This window comes from Leptopilina boulardi, unplaced genomic scaffold, assembly GCF_019393585.1.
Source record: "Leptopilina boulardi isolate dan_hultmark-lab unplaced genomic scaffold, ZJU_Lbou_2.1 LbouV2_51, whole genome shotgun sequence".
NCBI lineage: Eukaryota > Metazoa > Arthropoda > Insecta > Hymenoptera > Figitidae > Leptopilina > Leptopilina boulardi.
In genome coordinates, this window is record NW_026137996.1 from 1,473,804 (window position 1) to 1,486,176 (window position 12,373).

Below are 12,373 nucleotides of genomic sequence, written 5' to 3' on the forward strand. Positions count from 1 at the left end.
TGAATAGTACCAACTTGAATTCAATCTCCCAAGTGTCACTTATATTCAATCCTTTAAAATGGAATTTAATCCTTAAAAGTCAAAATGCGACATAATACTTTATAAGAAAATCAAAATTTTTTATTAACAAATTTATTACGTGACGATTTACAATAATTTTTTTAAAAATTTAATAACTTAAAAATATCTCTTAAGCTATTATATTAAAAATAGAAGAAAATAAAAAATTGCATTATCGATTATTAAACAAAAAGAAAAAATTCTGTGCATTTATGTTCTGTTTTTTTCGGTACTGTATATATTTTATTTAACATTATTTAAATCTATTTAAATGAAGTTTTAAAACGAAATTTGACTTTTAACTGAACCTGTTTTATTTTTAAATTCTTGTGTCAAAAAAAAAAAAAAAAACAATGAGATTGAATGACATAAAAAATGATAAAGTGATCTTGGAAAAGTTTCTTTATACTGAAGGGAATACATCCCGTATATATAGTTTGCGTGACAGAGTTTCGTCTATTAAACTATTTTACTTGGTTCATATATAATATATCGTTCAAGGACACTGCGCAAAACTTTCATCCATCCAAATATTCGAAGAAAATCTTCGACCAAACAAATTCACGCGATATCATTTCTCTTTCTCTCTGGGAAGTTTAATCATCAGTCACTAAGAATTTCTCTTTAGTATATAATATATATATATATATTTAGGTAACAAAACTTTCTTCATAACTAATAAATATGATTTTAGGATTATAAATATATTTTTTTCTGACTCCGTTAACGATATTTTTAATTATTTTAGTTTGTTCGAATTTTTAATTGATAGAATTTTTAAGAGGCCAAATTTTCATTTGCCCAAAATTACAAGTGGCCGAACAAAAAATCGACAGAAAGATTTCGGCACTGTTTTTAAAATTGACCAATTAGTAATTAGGAAAATTGGTCAATTTTCATAAATTGCGCCGAAAATCTTTCTGACGATTATTTTTTTCGGGCATTTGTAATTTCGGACAAATGAAAATTCGGTGTCTTAAAAATTCGTACAAATAAAAATTCTGTCAAATTAAAATTCGGTAATTTTTTTTTTTGAATTATAGGATAAAAATTTGAGGTCGAAATTAATAACAGGAAAAATAATATGCAAGTAGTTTGTGTACATTTATGTATATATGTCAACTTCCTTAATTGGCAGACAATATATTTGTATTAAAAACAAGAACTTTGTTCTATTTTCCATATTTCTTTTTATACGGAAGTTTGTTATCTGACCTTTTTTTTCCATCCTTTATTTCTGTGAGTTAGAATAAAAGAAACAATTAATCTATTTGTTTCGATTCGAATATTTAGCGAAAGAGCAGTGCAATTATTATTACAGTTGTATTGTTATATTTTATTTATATTTTCTTTGTTCTAGATTTTTTTCGTCAGCTTTTTTTTTCCTCAAATAAAAATTTTTATTTTTTATAATTTTATTTGTCAGCAAACCACTTTTTTATTTGCAATAATCTTGCATATATTTTTTTTTCGGTGAAAAATTTTATAGGAACATTTTACATTAATAAATATTTTGTCAGTTTAGCAGAAATTTTATTTATTTTTTTCTTAAATTTTAAAGTTTGCTAAAAAAAAAAACAATAAATAAAGTATACACTTTCGGCGTGATGACACCCACTTTTACTTAAACATTGTTCTATTTATATAATTCGTCACACGATGAAAACTAGGAATTATGATGAAAATAGTAAATGGTTCAGAATTTAAGTGAAACCATTTGGCAAGCATGTGGATGACTTTCTGAATGAATCGGAAATTATATTTAACTGCTATCACTCTCTCCACTATGGGGAGGGCTTTCAAACATCTTCTTTTCAAACTCGTTTCAAACTAAATACAATATATACCCCTATTGCTTTTGATTAGGACATTATATTTTTCAATATTGAAGAAAAAATAAAAATATTTTTTTCACGCAAATTTTTTTTTTTTTTGAATAAAAATTAAATTTCCCAATAAATTTGTTAAAGAGGATTAAAATTAAATGAAAATTAAATTAAATCAATCAAAATTAAATTTATATGTTTGAATAAAGAGAATTGCAATATTTATTCATACGCGACCTCATTATTTAAACAATAATCGTAAAATAATCTTTAAATTTAAATCACAGGCAAACATGATTATCATGTGAAATGGTTACTTTTTTTTTTGCTACAATTTGATCGATGTGGTGCGAGCGATATGGGAAACTTCGAGTAATCTATTTCAAGCTCATATAGTAATGAAGGAAATATCTGGGAATTTTCCCAAGTTATATCAAAGAATACAGGTTTTTTTTGTGTTGTTAATATTCTTTTTGTTTTCGAGAAAAAGTTCTTTGTGGATTTTTTTTGGACTATTTTTTATAACTTGTATATGCTTCTCTTAATTAACCAAATAACGAAGAAAATAATAATAATAATAATAATAATAATAATAATAATAATAATAATAATAATGTTGATTTATACAATAAAATATTTTTTTATAATATAAATTCTAAACGGCACGAATTTTGCGAATGCAAACTATTTATATTCATAAAATCATAAAAGAAAATTGTCTCTTTGAATACTTAATTAAATCGATTAATAAACAGACAGAATTTTCAGTCTATTTTTATATATATTTCTGTGTATCTAAATAATGATCTAATAATAACTAATCACGTTCAGTTTGAACAATTAGATATATTTCCTGGGTGCGTGTTTGCTTACTATCAATAAAGAAATAAGTTAATAAACCTTCTAGAGTATTTTTGAATATTTAAATATAGAATAAAATAAATAGAATACTAAATAAATTATTTGCAATACATTCTAAAATGATAAACCAGCATTTAATGCAACAGTTATTGAACATATACTGAAATTCAATTTTTCAACCAAGTTTTTGATCACTAAAAAGTTGTTTTTTTAAAATAGTAAAAATAGTAATAATAATAATAATAGATAATAATAGAAATTTAATTTATAACAATAGAAGATTATACCCTCAAGATATTGTCAATGTAGATTGATGATTAACATCCTCGATATATATAGTTATATATACATATTTTTTTAAATACAATCAACTTCTATTTTTGTGCTATTCTTTTGTTGTGTGTTTAGCTTTGTATTTGATTGTGAAAGTTACAATTATACTTGGCAATGAATAATAAATCTAAATTATTTATATGCTATATACACGAAGAGAATATTATATATTCGTATAGTATAGTGGATTCTATACTATTATGACAGTATAATTTACTAAATAGAGTGGTTAATTTTGGACTTACTTAACTGTCAGTTAAATAAACTATTCTGTTTAGTAAAAGAAAAATTTACCGCCCGAAACGAAATATAGAAACTTAATTGGTTGCCTACAATCAAGCAGATTTTGAACAACCAGTTAGATTTGTGCATTTCGTTTTGATAATTTTTTCTTGCGACGGAGCAGTTCATCTTACTTCACTGTTTAATAGAATCTGTACTAAACATATTAGACCTTAAGTAGAATATACTGTAACCTTTCTCTCCTATATTATAATTTGATTTTTATCATCACACTAAAAAAATAGAATTTTTATCCCAAAATCGGTATAAAAATTAACTGCAACAAATTTTATCCTAGTTGGAGGCGCCACCGTCTATGTGAATTAGGTTAATATTAGCTGTAACAAAATTTATCCAGCGTTTTTTCTGTGATAGAGTTGGTTTATTCTATACCATATTGTATTACTGATTTTGTTATTTCCATTACCGTTTGGTTGATTTTGCCATACGGATGTCTCTCATGTGCACGGTAGTGTCAACAAAAGAGATGACTAACATAACCTTATTTTACTGACAGAGATCAAAGGGAATTCTCAATGCGATAAGTTTATCTAGAAAGTATACTATTATATCCATTATTCATAAAAACAGTGTGGCCTAGTCTTCTTTATACCTGCATTCTGAGTAGTTTGTTTACATTGAAGTACAAAGGATATTGAAGCTCATAAATAATGTAGTGAGAAAATCCCCATAATTCAATCAGTTGCAATTCGGGAATCGACTTGTTTAAACGTGTTCAACATACACATTTTCTAATTTAAAAGACAACATTTTTCGTTGTTAAACATAGCTTTTCGAGTGTTTGAATCTGTAGAAAAACATTCGCAAAAATTACCAGTTTTAAATTATATTTTTCTCTGTAATTTTAGTAAATTTTTTGTACTGGGAGTGTTCGAAATTTTTAAAATCGCAAATAGCCTAAATCTTTAGAAAAAGTATTTTGTTTCTTATTAATTTAAACATGCGGTTTCGGGAGTGTTCGGAATTCTTAAAATCGCGATCGTCTAAATCTTTAGAAAAGGTATTTTGTTTTTTTTTTTAATAATTTAAACATAGTTTCGGGAGTATTCGGAATTCTTAAAACCGCGATCGTCTAAATCTTTAGAAAAGGTATTTTTTTTCTTATTAATTTAAACGTGGTTTCGGGAGTGTTCGAAATTTGTTAAATCACGTGTATCTCAAAATCTAATCCTCCTAAATCTCATCATTTGTTGCAGGCAAAGGTTAGAGATTTATTTTTTAATAACCAAATGGTTCCGGATCAATCCGTTTTCAAAGAACACTGAATACTGTAATTCAGAAACGGATTGATTCGCAACAGATGAAAATTCAGCTTTGAATTGAAACGGATTGATGCGGAAAGAATTAATGTGTGATTAGCCTTTAAGAATTTAAATTCGAAATAGTACAAATCACAACTGATTGAATTGCAATTGGAAATTTTTATCAGCAGTTCTTTAGTACAAGAAAAAACCTATCATAAAAAGAGTTAATATCAAAATAAGTATATAAATAAAGGATCTTCAGGTGGTCCATGCCTAATCGAATGTCAAGCTCTGTTGATGCTGTAAGGATCCGCAAACATATCCAGGGGATGGTTGTTGTACGTTGCTATGTGGAAGAGATGGAGGAAGGATTATTGGGTAGGGTGTAAAAAAAATGACGTCATCAGGCAGGGAACATCCATGATCCATCCGGAGGGTCCTCCACCTCGTTGATGCCATCTTGTCTGCGCATGTTGTCTGCGTATGGCTTCAGGTTTAGTTGGCCACAGTCGGTTACCAGACGCGACGCGAATAGGATGTCCGTCGTCGTGGAGGCACGTCGGTTGTAATCGACATTCTCCGCGGTCTCTATCTCTCTCTATATCTTTCCCCCTTTTCTTTCTACCTCTTATAAATATATATATATATTTATTTATTTTTAAATAAAACGTGCGATCTTTATACCCTATCGGTATTCATGCGCGTGTTCCTATAAACCAAAACACGTGTTTCTCGACTGCCATCATATACCGAGAGGAACAATATATTTTTGTTATTAACAACAGCCTTTCTCCTTATCTTCTCTTCCTTGAACTTGGACTCAAGTTGCCAGTTCAACGACACGGGTTTTATACATAAATTCTATAAGCAAAAAAAAAAGGGTCATTGCACCTATTCCTTGGGAATAAAAATCACCTTTCTTCGCTTCGTTGCACTTCTTTTTTTGTGATTAGGATTCTGTGTTAAATCTTTTTGAAAGGATTTGGGAATAATTGAAGAAGAAAGAAATGAAGATCAGAAGATAATAAAAGGAAATAATTAACTGAAAAGAAGGCCTTTGATGAGCAATCAAGGAACTCTTTATGTGCAAAAAAGGGTTGATGACCTGAAACACTATCAATTTTCTATCATCAAAAGACCTGTTTAACAGGTAAGACACATTTCCTTTGAAGACTCTACCTTTTTTTGGATAGAAACTAATGGTCCACGGCTGCAAGGTGACAAGTGTGGCTTTGAAGTTTAAGATAACGCCAAAAGTGTTTCTAACTTAATAAAAAAAAAAAAAAGTGTCGGAAGTGAAGCTTTAAAAGTTTTTCTTTCATCCAAATTTCAAGTGGAACAATATTATACAATTTGCACAGTAGCTGGACCGATAATTTTAACAACCAAAAAAAGTCTTTAGAATTAAAGGAATTCGAAGTGTTTTTGAAGAAAAACAAAAAAAAGTGAATAGTGAATTTTTTTTTTTGTGAACAAATAAGTTTTTTTTTTTTTTAATTTAAAGTATAGTTAGAAATTGGAAGTAAAATTCCGCTCCTAATGAAAACAGTGGGAAAAGCAATGAAGAAACGTGCAATCAGCTGACTAGAAGAGTTCTTTGGAATTCTTACAAGGAACTCGAGTATCAACGATCGGAACAAAAAACGGAAAATAAGAAAAGATAATCGGAATCGTCATCAAATCTATTCAATCATGACATTCAGCACCACTTTCAATGGTGATAAATCCCGTTTTTCTAATGAGAAGTCCTCTCGGTATGTTTTAATTTTAATTATACGATTCTATTTTCTTTCTGTCTTTGTTTATTCCTCACAGATATATGTAATTTGAAACGCGAACAATTATTCTTTATGTATAACGGTTTACTATATATATATCGAGATTCTTAAACAATGACGGGTTCAAATGTTGAAATGCTTTCTTGAGAAATTTTTTTTACACAATAAGAAATGTATTTTCTCAAAGAATTGGATTTTTTGCACGCTTGCAAATATTTATCACTTACAGTATAATTTTCTATTTTTCCACCGAAAAAAAAAAATTCGGAAACAAAATTTTCCGAATCTTTTCTTATCTCTCTCATGGGAAATTTTTTTTTCTAAGAATTAAAAAGAAAAATTAAAGACAAATTAAGTTATTGGACATGTCCGCGCTTTTTCATGGAAATTCTTAAAATATTTATTTTTGATGACAGAATATTAATTTAAATCATTATAGGAGAAATTTTAAATATTATCTAAATATAGGAGTAATAATAGTATATCATTAGTTTTAATATTATTTTTATTTTCCGCTATTGTCTTTTGTTTTTCTTATCAATGACTAACAATGGTTTTTTGTTTTTTTTTGTTTTTCTTGATTGTCATTATTTTTCGATTAATATTACTGTTACAATGTATATTTGAATATTCATGTGCAAATTTAAAATAACATTATGGAAAAAAATGGAAAAACGATTGAAGTAATTTTTACTATACTTTATAAAGTAAAATTTCTCAACTGTCCGTCGTTTTCTGCGTATTTCTAGCAATTTTTACTCCAGAAATATAGTAAAATTTACTATTTGCGGTTTACTCTTTCAGGAGTACTATTTTCGGAATAAATTTTACTATTTCTGGAGTAGATAAAAATTGATAGAAATGTGCAGAAACTGCGGACAGTTGAGATTTTACTTATAAAGTATAGTAAAAATTACTTTATTCGTTTTTCCATTTTTCGAAGTGTATAATTATTTTTAAAAAAAATTAAAATCTGATAAGCGTAAAAGAGATTATAAATTATTAAAATAATAATAATAATAATAATAATAATAATAATAAAAATTCTATCGCACAAAAGAAAATTTGCTTAAATAGAAAATAAAATTAAATGAAAATTCTGTAAAGTAAAAATTCAGTTTAATAGAAATTATATCCTCATAATTTATAATTTCAATATAATTATATATTTTTGAAAAAAAACAGATTTCGTGATCAATTTCATGTAATTAATTAATTAATTAATACAATTATCGAATTTTCATAATATTAATTTAAAAATGAATTCAGCTCGTTAAATAATAATTATGAAATTATATTTTTTGAAACATATTTAATAACAAATCATGAATGTAGAATCATTATTGAACGTATATACGTTTTATTCATGGCCAATGAGAGTAACGTTCTCTTTATTATTACCGTTACTTTTTCCATGTTCATGATTAAAACTATTATAAATAATATACTGAAAAAGTATGTATAGGGAACAAAATTCTTTATAAACATTTCCTACACACAGAGAGAATAAATAATATTTGCCTCAGTGATAAATAAAATTTTTATTTTGTTTAAATAAAAAATTTTTTTATGCTCTAAAATAATATTTGTGCTAAATAAATTTTTTTTTTTAAACAAATAAAAAGTTATTAGTCTTTGAGACAAATATATTTTTGTTTGAGGCAAATAATTGTAAATAAAAGATTTATCTGGGTGTATAGCTAATTTTTTTTTAAATTCTTTATGTTTTTATATTTTTTGAAATTGTTTCTTGATATTTAAATATTTTTATTTAGTGAAAATTTGTTTATTTATCAAGATTTAAAAAAAAAATTTAGTTTTGTTTATCTATCACCAAAAAACGTTTTTTTTTTTGAACCTAAATTTGTTATTCAAAGTATTTGAATATATTAATTTAATAAAATGTTTTTTAGAATCTAAAAAGCTAATTTTCTTCGAGTATCTAATTTACTTATTTAATTTGTGTGGGTTGAAATGTTGGGTAAAAGGATTTTATTAATTGTTCATGTCTGGAGTAGAAGGAATGGAACTCCTAAAGAGAATATAACGGGTTTAACATTGTTATACAATAATTCCTATAAGTCTTTCATATAGAAAATATATATTGCGGAAATATGATGGGATAAAATGCTGACACGTGCACGAGATTATGTAGAGAAAAAAAAAAATCTTTAAAAATAGATTATCGTTTAGAAAATACACACGAGTGTGAATTTAAACTTGGTTCAGGCCTTTAAGATGTAAATTGTCTTTGATAATTGAGAAAAAAAATATCAACTTTAAAAAAAAAAATTGCATTAGCACGTACAAAAAAAATTTTCCGATTTCGTTTATTAGTTGGAATTTTAAATATATAAATTCCTTATTTCAATTATACAATGATAAAAAAAAATTATTTGATTTAAATATTATTTGGTTACTTATTATCAAATAAATATTTATTTATATAAAAATAATTTTTATTTTATTGTTTAAATAAAATTTATTTAATTTATTTTGAAAAAAAAGTTTAAATTAAAATTTTTTTAAATAATATATAAAAATTAAAAAAGAAAATTGATGAAAATTCTCGGAGTTAATATATGATATAATAAAATGTAATGCAATAGTAAAATTCGATGATACTGCTGCGGCAGTGAGAACCAGGAACACAAGGTCGAAACATCGCGTAGATTGCTATGACCTTATTATCTTACAAGCGCCCGGACAAACGGTACTGGATCCAAAGTGAAAGATTAAATTACATTCATAAATTTCGTTTAGCTATGTGCGACACTTGAAAATACTTTTCATTTTTCATTTTTAATCCAAAAAAGATAATTAATAAATTACCAAACGATTATGGAATTAATACTATATATATATAATTATTATATATATGTGTGTGAATCGTGTATTATGTAAATCGATTTTAATTTAGGATATTTAATCACAAAAATATATTACGAAATTTTATTGATTTATCTATGATTTAATTATGCAAATAGTTGTTATTACGGAAGTGTGGAACATTCTTTATGTGACATTTTATTTTTTTTTGTTTGGGATATTTTTTTTTCAAATTTTGTAGTTTAAAGAATTAAAGTTATAAAAAATTAGTAAACGTATTGAATTGAAAATTAAAAATTAAAAATTAAAAAATAAATAAATTAATTAAAAATTAGAAAAAAAAATAGTAACAATTTATATTGTCACTAATTCCATTTATCAAATTGCAATCACAAAAAACAAAAAAATATTCTATTTTTAAAAACTCCACTTTCATGAACTTTATATATACGTGGGTGGTAACATGTTTTTTATTTTGTTAACAAAGTTTTTTTTTAATTATTTGTTTGGAAAAAGGGGTTAAATTTGCCTCATTCTGTAAAATTAATAAAAATATATAATTTTTTTTTTTAATTATAAATGATCGAATATCGTTCCTTGTTAATAAATAAGTGAATGTGGAAAAAAAGAATTTTTTTCTCATTCACTTTGTTCTACATAGAGATAACGAGAAAAGAATCTGATCATTCAAATAAAGCACCCTTGGGTTTGAAATGTAGTTAAATTTGAATAAATTTCAGATCATGACGTCAACTTGTTCGCGTACCCACTTTTGTTCTACTTTTTCAAATAGCAGAAAAATTCCATTTTTATCTATTATTCCACACACATACACACATATTAATAAATTATTTTATCTATTTATAAAATATATAGAAGTTGTTTTTTGAAAGCTTGTGTAAAGCGATATTATCACGAGTAAATAGATTATTTTGCATGTTTTGTTATATAAAATATTTTCATACACCGGAAGCTAAAAAAAAAATTTTTATAATAATTTTCATCAACAAAATAACATGATGATTAAATATATTTTCAAAAAAATTCATTAATGTTTACGAATTAATTTGAGCTTTACATCCAGAGGAAAGATATATCTGTCTTAGAGTCAAATAAATATTTATTTGTTTCAATTAAATTTTATTTGTGCTATAAATAAATTTTTTTAATTTAAAACAAAATTAAAAACTTATTATAGGCTTTAAGAGACAAATATATTTTTATTTGTCTATAAATAAACGTTAATAAAATATTTCTTTCGATGTAGGATCCAATTAAAAAATTAGAAAAATTTTTTTTTTAATTAATTACTAGATTTTAATTTAAAAAATAAGGTTTCTCATTCAGAAAAAAATTTATTCCTAAGAATTTGCTTCACTTTTTTATGGCTTTTATAATTGAAAGTCATTGCAAAAGCTGCATAAGTCAATTTTTTTTTTTTTTGCGAAATTCTCGTTTTTACAATACAGAACACTTGAAATAAAAAAGAAATTGAACAAAATTATTATAATTGACTTATGCAACATTTACAATAATAATTATTATTATTTATAAATTAATTTTAATTAATTTATAAAATATCTCAACTTAGAAGTATCGTTTATTTTAATTAAATATATGATTTGCAAGAATTTTATATTATTGATCAGGATAATGATTAATTAATTGCATTTACCAAATTTGTAATAATTTATAATATTTAATCATTAGGTGATTCAGTTTTTTTTTTCTTTGTTCCTTTTGTTTTATAATTAAACATTATTTTAATGATAGTATATGTACTGTACAGTTCTCTTTTATGACCTTCGGTGCACCATTATATTGCATTCAAGTTTTATGTACAATTTTTCTCAAGAGCGACAGCTGCAATTTATATATACAAAGAGATTTTTCCTCTTTCCCCCACCCCCACCCTCTTTTTTTTGGTTAAATAATTGCTTTTCAAGTGTCGTGACAGTTCAAAGAAGTAAATAAAAAAGATAGAGAGACTTGAGATATAAAGATTCAAGTTAGTGGAATTTAGACTATTTATACTGAATTTATAGACAAAGGCATGAGTTGGCGGAAAAAGAAAATTAATTTTTAATTATTTAATTAATCATTTTTAAAATTGTTAGTATTTATAATTGATTGTAGTTAAAAATTGATTATAATTTCAAAAGTTTTTAGCTACTGTCGTGTATAATGTTGCAATTAACGGCAATTGCTATCGTTGTGGTTAGTAGTCTAGTGGTTAGCGTTCTGGACTTGTAGTTCAAAAGTCAGGGTTCGATCCTCACCAAAGTTAGGTTTTTTTCTGCAAATAAAAATTATTTGAATTGATCTAGGTAAATCAGTGGTGGTAGAAATTTATGGTAATTTCAAGCGATGGTAGTTGCAATCAATGATAGTAACAATAAATAGTAGTTTCAATCAGTGGTAGTTTTAAATAATAGTAGTTTTAATCAATGGTAGTTACAATAAATGGTAGTATTAATTAATCGTAGCTTCAATCAATGGTAGTTTTAATTAATGGCAGTTTCAGTCAATGGTACTTTTAATTAATAGTAGTTTCAATCAATGGTAGTTACAATAAATGGTAGTTTTAATGAAAAGTAGTTTCAATCAATGGTAGTTACAATAAATGGTAGTATTAGTTAATAGTAGCTTCAATCGATGGTAGTTTTAATTAATAGCAGTTTCATTCAATGGTAGTTTTAATTAATAGTAGTTTCAATCAATGGTAGTTACAATAAATGGTAGTTTTAAATAATAGTAGTTTCAATCAATGGTAGTTACAATAAATGGTAGTATTAATTAATAGTAGCCTTTATCAATGGTAGTTTTAATTAATGGTAGTTTCAGTCAATGGTAGTTTCAGTCAATGGTAGTTTTAATTAATAGTAGTTTCAATCAATGGTAGTTACAATAAATGGTAGTTTTAATGAAAAGTAGTTTTAATCAATGGTAGTTACAATAAATAGTAGTTTTAATTAATAATAGTTTCAATTAATGGTAGTTTCAATTAATGATAGTTACAATCAATGGTAATTCAAATACATGGTAGTTTTAATTAATGGTACTCTCAATCAATGGTCGTTAAAATTAATAGTTGAAATTTATGGTAAATAATTCTTATAAATTCCAATTTTTTTTTTAT

At 25.3% G+C, this 12,373-nt stretch overlaps 1 protein-coding gene across 3 annotated transcripts in view; it reads left to right on the plus strand.

The window, feature by feature from the left end:
* The window catches only part of LOC127289896 (uncharacterized), a 37,849-nt gene that overhangs the window by 8,966 nt on the left and 16,510 nt on the right, over positions 1 to 12,373 (plus strand). The window contains exon 1 of one of the 3 annotated variants that reach the window (XM_051318149.1): positions 5,117 to 6,381. The exons of the other annotated variants lie outside the window; for them this stretch is intronic. Coding sequence (XP_051174106.1) covers positions 6,320 to 6,381 — 62 coding nt within the window. The 5' untranslated portion in view covers positions 5,117 to 6,319. Of the gene's footprint in view, positions 1 to 5,116; positions 6,382 to 12,373 lie in introns of those variants that run through there. 3 annotated transcript variants of the gene reach the window in all.